Genomic DNA, 21,173 nt, shown 5'->3' with positions numbered 1-21,173 from the left:
TTTGTTGAGGATTTTGAGTTGGTGGAACATTGAGTTTTGACGAAAATCATTATTATAACAAACTGAAAGTTTTATTCAATAAAAATTTTCATTTCCAATTAACATTCAAGACTGTTTATTTTCAAAGACAGAAACGGCAACTTAAAGACACAAGCGCTGAAAGCTTTTCGGACAGAAAGAGCAACTGAACACAAGTGCTAAAAGCTGAACTTAAAACGGCTCACAAAAAACAGGAAATTTTGCTACACACACCTGGGGCTAGATGCATAAATGCTGTGTAAGCACAAAAAAAAAACAAGCATTCGCTGTTTCCTACACAGAAATTGGTTTTTGTAACAAAATAACATGCAGCGAGAATGAGCGTACCTCCACGCATGCTTCACACTGTTCAAACACAGTTTTTGGCTGCAGGCTGATGGAGGAGAGACGGAGAAAAGAACATGAAAGTGGGAATTTATATGAGCTTCTTGTAACATTCATTTTTCAGATTCGTGGTGAGCTGGTGTTTTGCAAAAACCTGACTTTTCCTGTTACTCGTTCTTTTGGAATTGGAAGTGAGAATGTCTTTTGCACTGTCATGCATACTATAGATGTGAGTGTGGTCTCATTTAGAGTAAACAAGTAAAATTTTTATTTACATAGCACCTATTGTTAATTCCAAAGTTACAAAGTGCTGCACAGGTTGCAGATAACAATAAACATTATACATTAAAGAGTAATTTTAGGGCATACATATCAATGGAAAAAGCATACGTATAACATACATAAAATAAATAAAAATAAATTACACCCCTCTTGCAAGGAGGTTGGCTTTAGAGAGCTTCTTGGAAGTGTTTGTAGCTTTTTTTTGGCAGGGGGCTTACAGCTTAAACCAGTCATCCTTAGATTAGTAGACGGTCGGGGATACAAATAAGAAAAAGTTCTGATGACCTTCAGGAGATATAATCTGAGACTGAAAGAGTAGACTATGAAAAGTTCACAGGTGATTCTCTACTTTTTGGGAGGGGGAGTGTCAGTGACTGGATGCAAAGACGATGGGATTTATAGCTGGTTGAGGCACGAATGTGATCAAATGATAGTCGTTGGGAGAGGTATGAGGACATGGCACAGTGTGTCACAGCTGTGTGTAATGGCAGTAATATTAGATGTGTTGCCCGTAATTGTGACACATTAGTCCAAACTAGTCCGGAGGTCCAATCTAACTAATTTGCGGGCCACTTTTTGGAAGATTTACTTTTTTTTGTGATACCGCTGCCGGCACCTGATGCGAATCCAACATTCCCAGCAGGATTCGTCAAAGCAGATCCCTCCATGACCATTCTAACTCTGGTCCAAGTCACAGTTAGAGCCGAACGAGGGTCCCTTTGTTCACCCTGTGACAATCTCAGGAAGGGCAACTAAACATTGACACGGGGCTCCTTTTTTTTCCCTACAGACAACAGTTTTACAAGTTCAAAAGTATAACCAAGTTTGAACAACAGCATCTGACTTGAAGTACTTGTTGAATAAAGTACTTTATTAGTAAACCCAAGTCATGATGTTGTTATTCCGATGGTAATCCTTGTATATCTTGTATCACTGAAAGATAAATGTGTTTGATGACAAACACAGACATGTCGTTCATGTAGTCAGTTAGTGAACCGATTGTAGTCTCACGCCTGCCTGACATTGTGTACCTACAACTAGGACACCAAATGGAGAGGAAGCAGCCGGGGGGGTCTTTTGGGAAAGGGCCTTCCTATCGGAAATGGGGTGTGCCAAACTCAATTTATGTGAGGCTGGAAGTTACACTTGTGTACGAACACAACAGTGCGTTCACCAGGCTTTAAACAATCAGATAAAAAGAAATGTTAAACATATCTCTATCTCTTAGCTGACTCTACACAGATTTTTATGCATCGGCCCCTGAAATTTTTAGCACCATACATGACATGAACTACATTTAACACGGGTGTCTGAAGCACATTATGCTCCCAGGTGAATATGGCTGACATGTCACGGACGGATTTCACTGATATCTCTTTTCTTCTCGATTCCTATGTGCCATTAAGTGATGGTTGAGGTTCACCTTTTGTGTGAAGGTCATTCCGCACTCACCGCAGCCGAATGGTCGTTCGCCGGTATGGATGCGTAAGTGACATTTTAAATTGCCTTTCTGGGTGAACCCTTTCCCACAAAAGCTGCACTTGTATGGTTTCTCTCCTGTGTGGACGACAAAATGAATCCGCAGCGCCGATGGGTTTGCGAAGGTCTTGCCGCACACGTGACACGATTTACTGACTCGTAGAGAGGACGGCGGAGGGATGCATGTGTGCGTGCTCAGTTTGTTCTTGCGAGGGAAATGCTGCTTGCAGATGTTGCAGTAGGTTGACTTGTGTGATTTCAGGTGGTGTGTTAATGTGCCCTTATGAAAGAATATCCTGTTACATATTTGACAGCTGAATTTGACCTTGTTTTCTTCTCTGTCGGACCCTACATCAACCATGTTTGAGTTGTCGAGAGGATCTTTATCTAGAACGCTGAAGTTTTCTTCAAGTGTTTGCTCCTTGTTCTGGTCAATCCAATTGGGATCATCTGCCGTTTCCTCCTGACCTTGAATGAACTCAACCTCATCGTCTTCTTCAATTGGAATGATATGAGTACTGAAGGGTCCTTCTGTGTCATTGAGGGAAATCAGATGAATGGATGTCTCTTCGATACCTCCGTCCGCCACATCCTTCTCTACGTCCTGATCAAAAGAAATGCTGCAAGTGCTGCCGTCAACGGAGTACCCCACTGACAGTTGCTCTGGTTCCTCAGCTATGCATCGTTCGGGCTCTGTTACAGAGAAACACAAAGACCAAACCTCCAAATCATTGAAAGCTTAGTCATCAACGGAGTGTGGTTGCCAAAGCCAATTTACCTTCGTCTCTGGACATTTCCTGCGGGTAGCTGCTGCCAGAGTCCTCAGCATAAACCTCCTCTTTAATCTCAGGCATAGTAATATGGTCACCCAGTGTGGCAATTGACTGCAAAATAGTAAAACTAATGTGAGAAACTACCAAAATTATAAATCACCACTTAATTTTGCTTATGTTTTTTGGCAGTTTCAAATGTTTGAGCCGTGTGATGTGAGCTTTATAAATCTGGCAAACAAGTTCATTTAAGTGTTATTGTTGGCAAGCCTTTCTTCTCTTGTATGACAATGTGTATTAAAGAAGTGCAGATGTCATTGAAAAGCTATGACAACAATATAGGGAGGGAGTCATAATAATGTCAGTTAAATCCTTGACTGTTGTCTGGCACAATAACAGATTTCAGGGGACCAATGGATTGGGGTTGTAAGAACCGATCGGTTAAGGATAAACTCATCAAATTGACAGGCCAACAGTCCCGATGCATCAGTGTGGTGCAAAAATATCGGAAAAATATATGCTGTGTTTAAAATGGATTCATATTTAATTTAAAAGTTTTAGTCAATCAAATGACTGCTTGTCTGCCAGCGTTCACATCATAGATATAACATGGTTATGGATATGGGCATGCAGGGGATCTTATCAACTACTTCTAATTGCTATGATTAGCATCACTAATATCAAATTAAAATTTTATTTTGCTTGCATTTCTGAACTCACTGAAGTGTAACAATGTATAAACATTTCACAACATTTATTTCACCTCAAGTCCAAAGTCACATGCGGCCAATTTTCTGGACAATTAGACTGTGCTAAGAGTGCAATAGAATTACATTGTAATGAAGTAAATACCGTATTCATCTCTACCATGCACAGCTCTTGTGGAGGAATAAGACGACATTGCTCAATCAATAATCTCTTTCATTCTATGTGGAGAGGATGCACTGCAATATGAGATGAAAATGGGGATTAAACATGCAATTGAGAGGTAAACTTTTAATACCTGACCCCTTCTGTCATTTAATTCTTCAAACTATATTGTTTGCTGAAAGAGTTGTATTTTGAGGAATGCTCATTATTTCATGTACCTTTATTATTCATTAAAATGCTTAACCCAAAATCAGGAAAAAAAATCAGACATTATAAAATGATATTAATGCGTGCCCCTTTCAACTTGCTTTCTATTGATCACTCTGGATAAAATCAATCCATTTGAAGTTGAAATTGACAAAATTGTTTATTTACACATGTTCCTACATGGTCTTTAAGGTAAGGACATGGGTTCACCATTTACTTCACCATTTTCTTTAAACACTCACATTGTGTTTGGAGGACATTTATTGATGTGGCTTTGAAAGTGGGATTAGGGTGAGGGGTTAGGGTCAGTTGCTCAACAAACTCGGGTCTCCTCAGAGTTTGCACATTCATGTCGCACAAATTTTCAACGGAGGACAGGTCTGACCTACAGGGAAGGGAGTCTATGACCTGCGATGGTTTACTGCAAATCCGTACTGTCATAATGTGCTTTCATGTATAATGTGTTATATCGTAGCTTAGTTTTGTCTTGTCGGCATGAGCAGAAACACTCCTGAAAAGAAGATTATCTAGTTAGCAGTGTACATTGTTTCAAGAACCTTGATGTACACTTCAGCCAAAACAGGGCTTTCACATTCCTCATAACCATCACATTTGTTGGCTTTGGAACTTTGCAGTGGTTAAGAATCCTGGTCATATTTTCCCACATAGCCCCAGAAACACAGAATATTTCCAATGGCAACTGGAAATTTGGACTCATTTGTGCAAAAACCAGACGCCGGCTTGTGTTAACATTGGTACATTTTGTGCCGTTTATGTTCAGGAGGGCAAAGAAATCATTTTGGAACTGAAGATATAAATTTAATGAAAAGTATTACTGTGAGATTGATGATTCATGCATTGTGACTGAAGCTGTAATGATGATTTCATAAATTAATAGGCATTGCTTAAAAGGATAATTACGAGTGCAGTGGGTGAATCTTCGCAAACTGGACAGCAGTTTGAAAACATACCTTTTTGTTTATCCTTTTCTGTAAACCATTTTTACTCTTTTAACTACATATTTTCAAATGTATTAACTTGTACCCTTGGTTTTCAGTTAATTAATGGATTAATGGATAACAGCAGTAACTATTCAGCACATGCGAGTTGGTTCATCAGCTGTTTTTCAGTTTGCATTTGCCTTGACTTTATATGCAGCCCTATTTCTGTTTCTTCCCAATGATAATCAAGTGTTTCGTTTAACATAACTTCAAAAACACAGTGATTTAGATCATGGTAATACAAGTGGGGTGCTTTATTTACTTATGTTTAAACTTTGCTATTTGTTATCCTTTTGCAAACTGGACGAAGGTCTTTTTAACACATAACTTTGAAACTGTTAAACAATAATGATAATCATAATGATACATTTTATTCAAAGGCACATTGATATCTTAACACTCAAGCACACTGTCTATGAATGAGCAGGTTAATTTAACAAAATTGCTAAATGAACCTCCTGAGGGGTAAACTACAGAAAAGTTTCAAAATAGTCATGCAATTTGTTGGAGTAGACCTTTTGCGCAGTCACAAGTGGACCTATACCACTGGTTTTTAAATTTATTTTTCCTTTGCCTTGCATCACTCCTTGTCACCAACCCCGACCATTCATCCTTTGATATGCTTAACTTGCTGTAACCATGGTGCGTGAACCATGCACTATTCTTGAAATGATGAAAACATGATTTTTAACATGAACGACAGGGGAGAAGAGAATTTGACACACATCTGCAGTCTACACAGGTGGATAAATACCAATGTAACTGTGCAACTCAGGCCTCTCACCTTAACAGATGTGGCTGTTGAGTCTGTGACTCTCTCTGCACTAAACGGAGTTCTGTTAATCCACAGTTCCCCGCACCATTCCTTTCCAAAGACCCCTTCTATAGTTGGAGGGTCAGACACTGAGGGAAAACCAAACACAAGGGCTGACTCCAACAGCACACACAGAAGCAACATGTTGATGCTTTTAGAACAAGCCGATTCTAGTGTGAAACAATAATATGGGTACCATGAGCATCCCCGTCCGTGATGCAGACAGTCTGGACGCCTACAGTGCGATAACTTTTACACAACTTGGGGTCGTCGCTTCTGACGATTGTCAGCTCGCACTCCAAGCTGCTTACTTTCTCTGCTAGAGCCGAATTGGCAAACATGAGTCGGGACAACTCCAAACGGAGCTCGGTCGAGTCTTCGTCCACCAGTTTGCAGACCTGACTCAAGGCAGACCGAGCCATTGTCTCCATGATGGAGGAGAGCTGGGAGTGAAGAGAGGGGCGGCTCGCCATCGCTGCTACCGGCTGTAAAACCTTCTTCTCTACCTAAAGCAAGTGTTACTAAACCGTAACAACCGAAACCGTAAATACGTAACGCTACAAAAAGTGAAGAATGGCGTCGCCGCTGAACGTGGCTAATTTAAGCTAATTTCAGCTAGCTGGCGCGGGTAAAGCGGGACCTAAATAAACGTAGCAATCCTACGTACTTCCGGCGGAAGTAGCCAGTCAGCTGCGCCGTATTACGAAACGCTTCCTGGTTCGGCCGTGAAATCGATTTGTCGCTTCTGTTGGAAAAGAAAAACCATAAATGCGGACGTTTTTGTCCCGTCTCGACGAAGACCTCGGCAGAGCTAAACAAAGGGAAAATATCGGATACGACCGCCGCGACCGAAGATGAACACGGAGAAGGATTTTTCGCCGCTGACGCCCAATATCGTCCGGGCACTGAATGATAAACTGTACGAGAAGAGGAAAGTCGCCGCTCTTGAGATCGAGAAACTGGTGCGGGAGTTTGTGGCTCAAAACAACTCCATGCAAATCCGGCACGTTATCCAGATCCTGGCTTCGGAGTTTGCGCTTTCCCTGCATCCCCATAGTCGCAAGGGAGGTCTCATCGGTCTGGCAGCTTGTTCCATCGCTCTCGGCAAAGACTCCGGTCTGTATCTGAAGGAACTAATTGAACCCGTACTCACTTGTTTTAACGACTCAGACAGCCGTTTGCGTTATTATGCCTGCGAGGCTCTGTATAATATCGTCAAGGTGGCCCGGGGTGCTGTTTTGCCACACTTTAACCTGCTCTTCGATGGTCTCAGCAAGCTTGCTGCCGATCCAGACCCCAATGTGAAAAGTGGATCCGAACTCCTGGATCGGCTTCTGAAGGATATCGTGACCGAAAGCAACAAGTTTGACCTGGTCGCTTTTGTTCCGCTGCTGAGAGAGAGGATCTACTCCAACAACCAGTATGCGCGCCAGTTCATCATCTCCTGGATCCATGTCTTGGAGTCCGTGCCAGACATTAATCTGATAGACTACCTCCCTGAGATTTTAGACGGGCTCTTCCAAATCTTGGGAGACAACAGCAAGGAGATCCGGAGGACATGCGAAGTGGTGCTGGGAGAGTTCCTCAAGGAAATTAAAAAGACGCCGTCCAGTGTGAAATTCGCCGAGATGGCAAACATCCTTGTCATTCACTGCCAGGTTGCGGACGAGACCAAACTCACAAATGACCTAATCCAGCTAACGGCTATGACCTGGATGCGAGAGTTCATCCAGCTCGCTGGCAGAATCATGCTCCCCTACTCCTCTGGTATCCTCACTGCGGTTCTGCCCTGCCTGTCCTACGACGACAGGAAAAAAAATACCAAAGAGGCAGCCAGCGCTTGCAATCACAGCCTTATGAAGCTGGTGACACCCGAGGATGACGACGAGGACAACGCGGAGGACGAGAAAGATGGAAGCGCTGAGTTAACGTCCAAGGAAGATGGCCAGTACAAGACAGAGGCCGACAGCAATGACACACTCAATGCGTCACAGGACACCGTCGGCTTCAGCAATATCAGCTTCTTTGCTCCAGCAAGTACAGACAGATCTCAGGTAACTCTGGATCTGGATGGTATCGTCCAGGTGTTGGACCGCCACCTCCACGATTCCTCCACTGGCATGATGACCCGCATCGCTGTCCTGAAGTGGCTGTACCATCTCTACATTAAAACACCGCGGAAGATGTTCCGCCACACGGACAGCCTGTTTCCGATGCTGCTGAAAACGCTCTCGGACGAGTCCGACGAGGTGATACTCAAAGATCTTGAAGTTTTGGCCGAGATTGCGTCATCTCCCGCCGGTCAAACTGATCAAATAGGGTCGTGTGACAGCACTGACAACAAACTGGAGCTCAGGGTGCCAGAAGGTGCCAAGCCGGGACAGCAGACCACCGCAGCCTCTAAGACAGGGGATTCGTCACCCTCCACCCCCAGTATGAACTCTTATTTTTACAAATTCATGATTAATCTACTCAAACGCTTCAGCCTGGAGAGGAGGCTGCTGGAAAACAGAGGAGCCTTTATCATTAGACAGTTGTGTCTGCTGCTTCATGCAGAGAACATCTTCCACTCCATGGCTGACATCCTACTCAAGGAGGAGGACCTCAAATTTGCGTCGACCATGGTTCAAACGCTGAACACTATCCTGCTCACCTCCGCTGAGCTCTTCCAGTTGCGCAACCAGTTGAAAGATCTCCACACGCAGGAGAGCTGCGCTCTATTCTGCTGTCTTTATCGTTCCTGGTGTCACAACCCCGTGGCCACTGTTTCACTCTGTTTCCTCACACAGAACTACAAACATGCTTACGATCTCATCCAGAAATTCGGCGATCTGGAGGTCACCGTGGACTTCCTGATGGAGGTGGACAAGCTGGTGCAGCTAATTGAAAGCCCCATTTTCACATACTTGCGCTTGCAGCTTCTGGACGTGGAGAACAACCCCTATCTCATTAAAGCGTTGTACGGGCTGCTAATGCTGCTGCCGCAGAGCCAGGCCTTCCAGCTCCTCTCCAACCGCTTGCGATGCGTTCCCAACCCAGAGCTCATGAGGACAGTGGATGAATCCAAGTACATGGACTCGAAACAGCAAACGGCCTCCAAGCGCGCGTTTCACGCTCGTGTGGATTACGGTGAGCTGCTGCAGCATTTTGACTGTGTCCAGAGCAAACACCTGGAGGTCCGACACCAGCGCTCCGGACGTGCATCCGATCACCCTGACAGAAAGCTGATTTGAGACCATTGTGTCTCGGGAATGCTGCCTCTTGCGTTTAGCAAGAAAAGAGTGAGAGAAAATGTCAAGGAAAAGATTTAAATGTAATTAATCGAATGAAATGAATCAAGAGACTATTGAACCTAAAAAGTATTACGTGTAAGCACCATAGCAGCTGGCCTAACAAGACGTGTCATCAAAATATGTATAAATATATTTGCTTATGATAATGAGAATGCCTTGTAATTTAATGAATCACCTTCGATTTAAAATGGATCTAATTCACACCAGACTTTAGCGCACACGTGTTTTAAGTATGCATACAAAATAACATACCTCATAATGGTTGTGATTGCAGTGATTATCCGTTTCCCGAGTTTGCATCATTCCCCCGTCAAAAGTTTTGATTTATTTTTTCCGGCTAAAAGATATAGTTTTATCGTTTCAAGTGAAACTGTCATGCGTTAAAGTGTTAAATGGGTCACTACTGTCATTAAATGCCTATGGGAACCAGTGTTTTCACGCTGTTTCATGGTTAGTAGAAGGCAATGTAGACACAGCATTCTTTCATGGTTGCCTTAATCTTATGTCACTCAGTAAAGAAATCTCACGTGTAAAGTATTGAATTAGCTTGTGAACTGTGAACGCCATTTGAGGACTGAACTTTTGCAGGAAGGTCTTCGCTCTTTTGCTTCGCACCATCAGTTCCAAGTGGACCAGAACAGAAATAACTTTTACAATTCCATTTCCTTAAATCACCTCTTGCTAATGATTCGTTCTAATGGCTAAAATGTCTTTCTCCTTCTTTCTGCTGTCAGTCAGTTCTGTTTTTACACATTTCATGTGATTCATGTGATTCATGTGATGAAGTAATAAAGTGGACTATGTTGACAAGCTTCTTCTTTTATATTCATGTTACAAGTTAATGACAAATCATAGCTAAATTATCCAAGAACTGAGTGAGTTTGGAAAAAGTGAATTCAACACACATTTGCATCTATAGGTGTACACATTTTATAAATTATAATAAGCTTTTTGTTTTTTTCAACCTTGTGGTTTAGATACTTACAGTGAATATAAGTATCTAATGCACAGCAATTAATAATAGGGAGGGGGGCTAATTTGTAATCAGATGAATATGAGATCGTTTGAATTATTTTCTATTTCAGACTGCTTTTATTTATTACAAAGCAAGGTCAATTTTGGATGAAGTCAAAAAGGTGCTGAATTATTAATTTGAAAAAATGTTAGGATATATATATATATACATGTATATATAGTGATTTGAGCATTCCTATAAATTCTCTCAACTGTGATTGGACAGCACTTGTATCCAGCCAAATTAAAAATATTTGAAAATGTGTACATATGCAAGCAGAGACGGTTCTCTCTCTCCTCCCTGTTACTGTAAGACTATATGCAGTTGAAGTGACATGCAACATACTGTACATACACAGGGAACTCTGGTCAGTCGTCGCGTCTGCATTGAATTTCACAGTGTGACAGTGCTTGTCGAGAGTGGATGAGTCTTGGAGTTCTGTTTGTGGGGATTTTTTTTTTCTTACCCTTGTGATGCTCAGCTGTGCACACCCTTGATGAAACTCATTTGTAACAGTTTTGGATGTTTCCGGGTTCTACAGTGAGAAATCGAAGCTGTGGCGATCTGTGGAAATTACTGAGAGCATGGAGAGGTTCTGTCTCTTCCCTGTGCAGATTGTCTTGTGGTATAAATTAGGCCTGATTGTGGGCCTACTTTTATTCAAGAGGGACAGTATGGTAAGTGAAAATAATATATTATTTTGGTTGATGTTATTGTAATTTGAAGAAATGTTTAATATTGTCTCCGACTGTTTTCGTGAAGAAAATCAGTATGTTTGTTATAATAAGCAGATCCTTATAGGTTAAGATATAGCATATGACACTTGGAAAGAAATATTGCTGATTCCAAACACAAGTGATTTAAGCATGGCCTCAAAACATCCATCAAGGTTTTAATCTGTACATTAAACTTGTCAGACAAAGAAACATTTTACAATGGATGGTAGTTATTTTTGATAAGAATGAACACCAACTCCAAATTATAACTACACCTCCCTATGGTATATCTGATCCTTGAACTGTATAATTTCAACCTCATTATCTGTTTGCTTCTGAACTGTATAGGCGCGCACACAATTCATTTTTCTTAATCCCATTGTTTTATCCTATAATTAAAATACAAACGTTGGCTCGATAAGATGTTGTTTAGCAAGTAACTCCAAACTATTTGTGTGTTTCGACCGTACTGTAAAAAAAAGTGCTTTACGTTAAGTGCTTGTACTTTAAACCAAGACAGCAGCGAGTGCATGTTTAAAGAGAGGCCGAATGCAGGGCCACATTTCTGGCATGGCTGGATTGCATGTGTGTGGGTGGGGGGCTTTGTTGACTCCTGTCAGTTGGCCCATTACTATCATTGGCTCTCATCTGCTGCCCAGAAACTGGCATGAACACAAATTCAATTTTCACTTTGGCTTAGCAGCAAAGATTGCAGGCGAAGTGCAAGTTAAGATAAAGTTTTCACTCACCGCACTTTACATGATGTACACAAAGTACTGAACTTTCAGTACGCGTCAGCACGCGCATATCTTGTTTAAAAATGGCTTTACGAAACCCTGGAAAAGAACAATAGAAACATCTCGCTCGGTTACATCGTGGCAACACTGGAACATGATGACATGTAAAGTTACGTCCATACGCTGAGGGAATCTCGTCGAGGATACGTGATAGCTTCACGCCCGTACGGTTTTGTTTTTTATGATTCTCCAGTTTGAAAGCTGAGCAATCCTCATCATACGTAAGCGACACTAGTCTGCGTCGTTCCTTGTAATCGCAGGATCATTTTCACCAAGCTTTCTGTCTCTGCGCGATGACTCCCATCCTATTTTGGTGCGAGAGTAACTTGGTCCCTCAACAAAATATAGGATCAAATACGGTCAGCTGAAAAGGAGGATACCACATACATGAGATAAGGGTTTTTTTTCACGCTCAACAGTGTAACATAAAAAAGAGAATTGTATCAGTGACAGGGGGGATATCCGACGCTCGTTGAGCCAATTGAACTTAAGTTAAATCAAAAAATGTTGTTTTTCTATAAATTCACCCCATGTTTTGGATGTGTTATTTTTGTTTCTCATTAAACTCAATTTGAACTGCAGCATTCTTTTTTTGACACTCTTCTCGAATAACGTAGAGGTCATACCGTAGCCAATTCCACTGTCTTTCTACTTTGTGTACCTTGTCGAACTTGAGCTATACAGGTTCTGCTCTGTACATATGCACTATGTAAAGACTCTTTGTAATATAGACATGCAGTGTTTATTTGAGAACGCGCAATATGCATACTCAAACAACACAGCGTGACATAGGATATGCCTCTGGGCTCTGAGGTATTAACACTTATTTCTAAGGTTAAGATGAGGTTGTCTACCATAGATATGGGAGGGGCCTCCCGTCGTGCCATGTCATCAAAGTCCCACGAGACAGAATGGCCACCAGACGCAGTCATCAAGAGGACGACCTTTCCTGTCCAATTTGTGGACATATTCTCAGTCACCCAGTCGTGCTCACTTGCAAACACAGATTCTGTAAAGCCTGCCTCAAAGACAGCTGGCAGACACAGGGCGGTGAGGATTCATGCTACTGTCCTCTGTGCTGGTGTCTTTCTTCCATGGATCAACTAGTGGTGAGCAACGTGTTGCAGAGGGCCTGCGAATCCTTCAGGGAGGACAGAGGTAAGAATGACCCAGAAGCTTGCAAGGAGCATGGAGAGAAGCTGTCCGTATTCTGCCTGGATGACCTGGAGCCGATCTGCGCTCTTTGTGGGAAAGCAGCGGCGCACAGGGGACACAAGCTGTATCCCATTCAAGAAGGTGCTCACGACTGCAAGGTAAGAATATGTCTCACCTCCGTATTAGACACCTGTCATTGTCGTGTTTGGAGCCGATTAGTTCTAGGGGTGTTATAAACACGAAGCGTGGACCGACTTATCTGAATTATTATTGAAATGTATTGTTGGTGCCTGAGGGATCAAAACACAATTTAAATGCAGAGGTGCCGGCAAGCTGATATTGCTTAATCATTAATGCGCATAGCTTGGCATATTCACAAATGATACCTCAAAAGATGCCTTAAATTCATTCATGCATTAATCAACATTACACATGGAGATTTATCAAAACAATAACCTGTCAACCAGTCCATTATTAACAATGGAAAATTAAAAAAAAAAAAAAAAAAAGAAAGAAAACTTCTCACATCTCTTTTTTTTTTCATTCTCGTCAGAAATGTTGATATGTATTAAGGTGTTTGGCAGAGTCTATTAACATTCTAATAATAGGCTTATATTTTTGGTTTGCTGTTGCTGTTGGAGTCCAGAGAGGCCTGAAACTTGACCCCCTCAAGGTTTTCTATGACACAAAATTAATTCTTCTCCTGGCCTCGTCCGCCTCATCCCAAGAAATGGAAACTTTGAGCGGCGGCTGAAATAACATAATCTATCCTGCTTGCTACCGAGGAATTAGATCATTTTCCAAAGATGTGGGTGATTCCTGTGATGTCGCTTCAACAGAATGCCGCCTCCCATATATTGTGCGGTCGGCCGGGCCAACTGCCAGACTGACCTTGATTCTGTGTGTGTTGATACCCTGTCGCCGACTCCACAGGAAGAGCTGAAAAGCGGTCTGCTGCCTTTGAGGGAGAAGTTGCAGCTTTACCAGAAGGCAAAAACAGTCTGCGAGGAAATGGCAGCGCACGTCAAGGTATGAGCGTTTCAGTCGGCGGTAAATGTTACAGAGACGAAGCCCAGAGGTGAGGCATCAAATGCGTCTCTTTGCAGAACCAAGCTGAACACACAGAAACACAGATCAAAGATGAATTCCAGGCCCTCCACCACTTCCTGAAAGAGCAGGAGGCGGACAGACTTTTCGCCTTAAAGTCTGAGGAGGATCAGAAGAATATGATGATCAACCAGAGGATTGAGGAGATGAACCAAGAAATGGCGTCACTCACAAACATGATCAGATTAGTGGAACAGGAGATGAGATCTCCAGATATCCCCTTTCTCAAGGTAGATGAAATAAACCGTTTATCATACGTAAATAATAATATCATTTTACCCGTGCAATCTATTGATCGTTGTTGGGATCACCGTTGTTTTCAGAATTACAAAGAAACGATAAAGACGTGAGTACCATTTTGGTATCTACTTTCAGTTTATCCACATTTCGGGATTAAATGTATGAAGAGCAACGGCGTCCCACTAATTCCTAAAACACCGTTGTAGGACCTGGCGAAGCTCCGTCGATCCCCAGATGATGTCTGGTGCTTTGATCGACGTGGCGAAGCACCTCGGCTCCCTGAAATACAAAGTGTGGGAGAAGATGAAGAGGATCGTTAAATATAGTGAGTTCCCGCCGGGATAAAATTAGTCACGTTTTCCTGCTCAGCTGTTGTTCTATAACATTTCTATCTTCTTCTCTTTTGTCACCAGGTCCGGTGACGCTGGATCCAAATACAGCAGCCGGTTGCTTCATCCTTTCGGAGGATCTCACAGTTATACAGAACTGTATCCAGATTTTCAAGCTGCCAGACAACCCGGAACGCTTTGACATCAGCGCTGAAATGCTGGGCGCCGAGGGTTTTACCTCTGGGCGCCACAGCTGGGAGGTGGAAGTGAAAGACAACACCTACTGGGTGGTGGGGGTCGCCAGCGAGTCAGTGAACAGGAAGGGCAAGCACGTGCTGACACCGGCGGAGGGATTCTGGACCGTACGTTTTCGTAACAGCGAGTATAAGGCCTGCACGGCACCATGGGAGCCGCTTAACATGACGAGGAAGCCGGAAGTGATCAGAGTGGTTTTGGACATGGACCGCGGCAAGGTGACCTTTTACGACCCCCGAGAGAGGGCGCCTCTGTATACCTTCACAGATATCGTCGCCCCCAGAGCTTTTCCTTACTTTTGCACCGCCTGTAAAGATCACCCTCTGAAAATCCTACCCACCAGGATATCGCTGTCAACAGACCGCTAAGTCCTCTAGGAAGGAAAATACCAAACAATGTTTATGGAAAATATCATCCCCTGAAAGATAAAAATTGGTTGCTTGAGCTTGCGATAGTTGGGTGTTTTCTTTCACTCCGTGGGAACGGCGAGCTCGTATAACGACGACGTGGAAAAGACTTGCGTCGTTTAACCCTCGTGCGATCTTAACATTGTGTTTACTCCCCTTGTCCTACGGGTCAAAAATGACCCATAAGACAATCTTTGCACCCTAGTCGTGTACGGCCCACATGGAAACATAAACAAAAAAGAAGTATCACTTTTTCTAATTATGGGGCCTCTTTAGGAAAATCATAAAATTTAAATTGGAAAAAAATAGGGTAAGGTGTTTTTTCTACAGCTAAACATGGTAGTGGGTCACTTTTGACCCGCAAGACAACACAAGGGTTAAAACAGAACGAAAACAAAAAAAAAAAACAACAGGAGACAAACTCAATGTTTTAAAATATTTAATTTGATTTACATCAAACACACATTTTCCTGGTGGACTGTTATAGTAAATGAAATCTGGAACAACTATATATTATTACAATGAGAAGGAGCTGTTACGCAAAATGACAGCCACTGTGGGTGGCCTAGCTTAGCCTGACACAAAACCACCACTGTGATTTCCAGTCTTGGGACTTCGTTTCAGGAAAAATAAATCAAATCAGTGAAGTACTTGAAGAAAAATAGATGAGAACTTTTATAAGGCACATACAGTAACAAGTTTAGTGTATTTGCAAACCTGTGCCAAAGTTATTCCATCTAATGGGATTAGATTTTCCACAGCTTTTAAGGACGTCTCACGGTTAGTATTTGATCTAGTACTCTTGAGTACATCGTTTTCAAGTCATTCAGCCTCATCCTAAAAGAACAGAACTGCATAGTCTCACACCTAAGTTTCATTTAAATCTAAAACAGAATTAATTTTGCAGCATTTTCCATTTCTGGGACTTAAAAAACATGCAACAGTTTCATTTGATACCGGCTATTGCTGTTCAAACGTGTATCCTATTGCGAAACGGTTGTGGGAGATGCCCACTATGTGCAGTGATGCTCAAAGGCTTTTTGAGGTGTTTTTTTTTTTTCTCATTCATTATGGACATCTATTAAAGGGAATAAATGCCCTAACATTATGTCCTGGTGTGTTGCTCATACAGTGTTATAACATGATCTGTAACATTACGGCCTAAATAAGTAGTCCTCTCAGCTTTTGTTCCCTGAATGGTTAAAATCCAGGCCGGAGTTGACCGATCCCGACGCCGCTATAGACTATTGATCCCCTCTATCTACTTCATCTTTTTACCTGAGGCCCCGTGACTGCCCACCCACATCTTCCATGTCATAGAGAAATTCTTCCCTCCACTATGTCATTGTATAGCTTCTCATCGACGGCTTCGTAACATTCAGCCCTCGCGTTTAAAAAGTAGATCCGGTCGGTCGTGAGACGCGGGTTGTATCCGTCCCTCTGCAGCCTGGTTTTCTGGATTTTAAATGTACCTAGGGAGGAATGTGATCGTAGATTACGATTTTTTTTCTGACACAAAAGAAAAACGCATTTTCGATGTTGACACTTTTAGAATTAATGATTAACAGCGCTTACCTGTGGTGTCTACGTGCGGGGAGATTCGCAAGAACACGGGGCGAGCGTACGACGGAAGAGCTCCCCGAACCTTTTTCAGGAAGTCGTTACACTCGAAACTCCCCGATTGGTCCGCGATGGCAGCCATGCCTGCCTTTCCTTCAACTCCTGGGTACGAAACACGGTGGTTAAAGTCTAGGGTGCGGTAAAGGTAATGATGGTAAGCGCACTAAAGCTGTAAAGATGTGAAATTCACCTGGTACTACTACTCCGTACACGGCGACGTCAGTCTGAGCCAGGAGGCTGCTCAGGATGCCCTCAACCTCCGTGGTGGAGACGTTTTCTCCGCGCCATCGGAAAGTATCTCCGCCGCGGTCCCTGAAGTACATGTAGCCCAGGCTGTCCATCACCAGGACATCACCTTGAGAAATAGAGAAAGAATATATTAATATGCATGGGCTTCGGAGGATTAAGAGGGCATATAAAAAAAAAAAAAAAAAAATCTGCTCTGTTTACACAGTGCTTTTGAGCGTGTTTAGGTGCGTAAAACGATCCGATTGTTTACTGCAAATAAATTTCAATGAACATTAGAAAATTGGCCACCTGACAAATACGCGGAGTCGTTCTTCTTGAAGACATTATGAGCTATCTTCTTTCTTGTAGCATCCTGGTTTGCGTAGCCATCAAATCGTCGTAATGGATCCTGTTGGTTGATACGACCCACGAGGAGCCCTGGCTCCCCTTGATGACAGAAGCATTTGATTAAGAGCTCTCACTTTACGACGGCGTGCTTCTTGGGAGTAGGTTTTAATTTTAGTATTGCTTACCGGGTCCGCAGGGCACACACAGGCCGCGGCTGTCCCGGACCAATTCCATCGTGTCTTCGTCCACCCTTACCAGACGGATGGGGTACACGTTAGGAAGAATACGACTGTTAAAGCCACACGCTCCTACCTGGAGAGCAAGAAAGACTTTCATTTCAGTCTAATCCGCAAGTTATCTGTGGATTTAAAACAAACAAAAAAAAACAAAAAACGACACAGGACACTGTGGAAGGATTACCTTTCCGTCCATATTGGCAATGCTGCAGTTGCACTCCGTCGCTCCGTAGAACTCGCCTATCTGCACCACCCCGAAACGCTCTGTGAAAGCCTCCCACACACTGGGCCGCAAGCCATTTCCCACCGCCAGCCGCACCTTGTGACCCTTTTCCGACGGCCGCACCGGCTGCGACAGGAGATAGCGGCAGATTTCCCCAATATACTGAACCACCTGCGGAGGGAATGATGCCATTATGCAGAGAATTGCACGGTCACATTAATATTCATTAATATTTATTATTCCCATACGATGTGGATATTTTCAAAGCTCTTACAGTGCAGTTGTACTTAATGCAATCTTCCCAGAAGCGACTGGCGGAGAATTTCTTCTTCACGACGACGGTGAGGCCATGGATCAGACACTGGCCGACTCCCATGATGTTACCTGGCGAGAGGATATTGCTCAGTGTTCAGTCCGGCTTACCAAGCGGAGGAAAAAAAAAAAAGTTTCCCAGAAACTGTGATCCATCATTACATACCTGCCGAGTGATAGAGTGGCAAACAGTCGTAGATGATGTCGTCACGACGCATGCGGAAGGCGTAATACCCGAAAGCAGCAATTCTGTAGTAGCTGTTGAGGGGAAAAAAAAATAGGACGGCTTTTCAGGATATCTGCAACCGACAGCTTCGAAGCAGTAAGAGAGCTGGTAAGGATTTTTGGAAGCGACTGATCAATAAACCTACCGACTGTGCACAACAATGGCGGCCTTAGGCAGTCCTGTGGTGCCAGAGGTGTAAATATAAAACAGGCGATCTGAGGAAAAAAAAACACCAAAAAAGACTGATCTTTGAAGAATATTAAGGGAGTTTACTGCTACTGTACTTATTCCATACATATTTCAGAAGAGAGCAGTAAATACTAACACAGCATAACAACACTGTCTGAAGAAGTCAATTTAAAATGGAAAATTCTCCCCCGACACTGATTTTGGATTTATATTTACCGTTCATGCCTTTGGCTGGAATACAAGGTGTCGGGGAATGCCTTGGGGAAGATGCTAAAATTCGGTCCAAAGATTGAGCGGTCAGACTGGCCACGTGTTCGGCGCCGAGCTCTCCTGTGTAAAACTGCGCCATAGATTGGCTGATGGAGGAGTTCACTTCCATTATGGCTGATATGGAGAGGGAATAAGGAGGAGAGGACAACAGTTTTAATGATGCGGCCGTCATACTAACAAGAGCCTAACGGCTAAACATAACTGTGCAGTTAGTTGGCGAGTTATTAGTTCAGGGAGAAACTAAAGTTATTTCCACACTGAGGAGGCACGGACAGAATCCTACTTTCATTTGATGACTCAGTTTGCAGTCTGACTACAGAAAAACAGTCATGACATTTTTATTCTATTATTTATTTTATCATGAGATCCTTGGATATTGACTGCTTTGGGTCGCATTGCGGTTTGATCTTAAGGGAAACTTTAAATAAACACGAAACTTGTAATTAGAATTTGGGAACTGGAGAGACCATTTAGATTTTAACAATGTTATACAAGCCTTAACAGCTTTTTATTCATGAGTGCAACTGTTACATCTGAAAATTAATATTTACTTTAATTACAAAGCGTTTTCTCACCATTCGCAAGCTCCGCGCCAAACACGATAGCCCGTGACCCCGATACCCCGATGCAGTGCAGCAGGGAGTCATGTCGCAGGTTGAAATTGATGAGCGCAGCCTCCACGCCAACCTTTGCCAAGCCAAGCCAAAGCGCCACCTGTAACGGCCTGCTTTCCATGAAGATGGCCACCACATCTCCCGACACCCATCCCTGACCTCTCGCCCAGTGAGCCACCGCGTTAGACATCTCGTCCAGCTGGGAGAAGGTCCACGTTTCGCCGGTGGCGTCGTACAGCAGCGCCACTTTGTTCGGGTGACGTTTTACCGTCTGGGCGAATATGGAGGGAATGTTGCTTCCGTTGTGCATGTAACGCCATAAAGCCAGCTTCACTCTCAGCAGCACGTACAGGCCACTGAAGGCAAATCGAAAACAGTAAATATTACGATCCGATGGGTTGAAAAGGATAAAACCAATTCGATATAGTTTACCAACTTCAGGTCTCTTTTAGCGGTGCGGGCTGCAATGTAGAAATACTTCCAGCTCCTTGTGCCCAGGTACACCCCGAGTCCTGCAACCAGGCTCCAGGACCAGGACACCCCACAAAGTCGCAGCAGTCCCATGGACCCCAAAGAGGCTGAGACACTTGCCACATTGTGCATTCTGGTCACGGGAGGAAGTAAAGAGAAGATGGAGGGGAATGAAAGAAACAGGAAAAGTTGCAGCATCAGTGGGTTTTTGTCATTTACCATAAGATGAGACACTAAAAGACGAAAGTTATTGTCATCAGAAGGGATTCAGCACACAAACAGTGGATTTCACGTCCTAAAAGCTGGAATCTACAAACAAGTCAACAAACGACTTACCTACAAGTTAGTAGGGTTGAGTGATGTCTCCGTTCACCCTGCCCAGAGTCGCTACAAGTTCGCTGTTAATCCGTTACTTCAGCGGGAAAAAAATGGTCACGATTTTCGGTTCTTTTCACAAACACCGTGGAAACATTTTATACGAAGCCCACTCGAGGAAACCTGTGTGTTGCGGGGAAAGTGGTTCCTGAATTCTGCATCTCAGTGCTCGTAGACGTGTTGTAACGGGAACAGCCGGTTGTCAAACGGTATTTTGAGCGAGTCAAACCTTCGACAGGAAACCTTCGGATAGCCCGCATCTACGAGGGGGGAGTTGATTGTTTTACCCGGCCGGTAAAAACTGTCCGAAAGTTGCAAAGGAGTAGAAGTGGATGGGTAGTGAACCGGGCTAGTTTCCGTACTCCATGTTGGACAGAAACCATGCCGAGGAAGCTCCGCCCACGATCTGTGCGGAGACCCCTTTACTGCTCAGCCATTTGTCAAACCCCACGCTTGTCAAGTAATTCTGTAATCCAATTGGCTGTCATTATAAGCCCCGCCCCATTACGGAATTGCTGAGTGCCTGCCTGCGACAGTTACAGACTACTAACTGCGGTGAGACCCCGCGGTGATGCCGCTGTCTGTTCGTCAGAGCAAAAGAAAAGTATTTGCCAACTTTGACAAACAAGAACATTGTGAGATAAATACGGCGACAAATCAAGCGCCGAAAAAAAGGCCTTAGTCCTGACAAAACGTCATGTATTGCCTCAGAAACGAGTTCTCGGATTGCTGTAACCTGACAACAACTAGCAAACTTGGGGTCAGGGCTTTGACCTCGCAAAAAAGAGGCACCTCTGTTTGCACTGTTATTTCACTGAAATAATTTAAAATCAGAAACAAACCCCACAAATCTTGCAGAGTGCACATTGAAAAAAGGGCAAGCAGGGAACCTAGGATCCCTTCCACAAAGGGATGAGCAAATCGTGGAGGAAGGCGATGATGTAACAGGTGCGGATCGCCA

The 21,173-nt window shown here is 43.4% G+C and overlaps 4 protein-coding genes across 5 annotated transcripts; 2 read left to right on the top strand and 2 right to left on the bottom strand.

Annotated features, from left to right (window-relative positions):
* Window positions 1–110: 110 nt before the first annotated feature.
* On the bottom strand, window positions 111–6,402 carry LOC147217262 (uncharacterized). The gene is made up of 4 exons (XM_086175698.1): window positions 5,983–6,402; window positions 5,757–5,875; window positions 2,903–3,008; window positions 111–2,817 (listed from the first exon to the last, which is right to left on the bottom strand). The coding sequence occupies exons 1-4, from the start codon at window positions 6,257–6,259 to the stop codon at window positions 2,009–2,011; spliced, it is 1,311 nt and encodes a 436-aa protein (XP_086031824.1). The 5' UTR covers window positions 6,260–6,402; the 3' UTR covers window positions 111–2,008.
* Window positions 6,403–6,494: 92 nt separating this feature from the next.
* On the top strand, window positions 6,495–9,887 carry vac14 (vac14 homolog (S. cerevisiae)). The gene has a single exon (XM_086175697.1). It carries the CDS (start codon window positions 6,641–6,643, stop codon window positions 9,017–9,019), a length of 2,379 nt encoding a protein of 792 aa, XP_086031823.1. The 5' UTR covers window positions 6,495–6,640; the 3' UTR covers window positions 9,020–9,887.
* A 2,524-nt stretch (window positions 9,888–12,411) lies between these two features.
* Window positions 12,412–16,203, top strand: trim35-13 (tripartite motif containing 35-13). The gene is made up of 6 exons (XM_086175832.1): window positions 12,412–12,920; window positions 13,696–13,791; window positions 13,869–14,099; window positions 14,193–14,215; window positions 14,316–14,434; window positions 14,523–16,203. Exons 1-6 carry the CDS (start codon window positions 12,519–12,521, stop codon window positions 15,059–15,061), a joined length of 1,410 nt encoding a protein of 469 aa, XP_086031958.1. The 5' UTR covers window positions 12,412–12,518; the 3' UTR covers window positions 15,062–16,203.
* slc27a1a (solute carrier family 27 member 1a) lies at window positions 15,526–20,598 on the bottom strand. 2 transcript variants are annotated; one of them, XM_086175829.1, is made up of 13 exons: window positions 20,174–20,598; window positions 19,803–19,970; window positions 19,328–19,722; window positions 18,699–18,866; window positions 18,439–18,508; window positions 18,234–18,325; window positions 18,030–18,139; window positions 17,717–17,926; window positions 17,482–17,608; window positions 17,258–17,395; window positions 16,911–17,075; window positions 16,676–16,822; window positions 15,526–16,572 (listed from the first exon to the last, which is right to left on the bottom strand). In XM_086175829.1, the coding sequence occupies exons 2-13, from the start codon at window positions 19,967–19,969 to the stop codon at window positions 16,415–16,417; spliced, it is 1,947 nt and encodes a 648-aa protein (XP_086031955.1). In that variant the 5' UTR covers window position 19,970; window positions 20,174–20,598; the 3' UTR covers window positions 15,526–16,414. The 2 variants fall into 2 exon arrangements, with proteins under 2 accessions (XP_086031955.1, XP_086031957.1); XM_086175831.1 differs by having other exon boundaries at window positions 19,526–19,722.
* Between the last annotated feature and the right edge of the window lie 575 nt (window positions 20,599–21,173).

Source organism: Fistularia commersonii, chromosome 28 (genome assembly GCF_037954325.1).
Source record: "Fistularia commersonii isolate RoL2024-O1a breed Wild chromosome 28, RoL_Fcom_v1.0, whole genome shotgun sequence".
In the NCBI taxonomy this organism is placed as follows: domain Eukaryota; kingdom Metazoa; phylum Chordata; class Actinopteri; order Syngnathiformes; family Fistulariidae; genus Fistularia; species Fistularia commersonii.
This window is presented reverse-complemented; position numbering and strand designations above follow the sequence as displayed.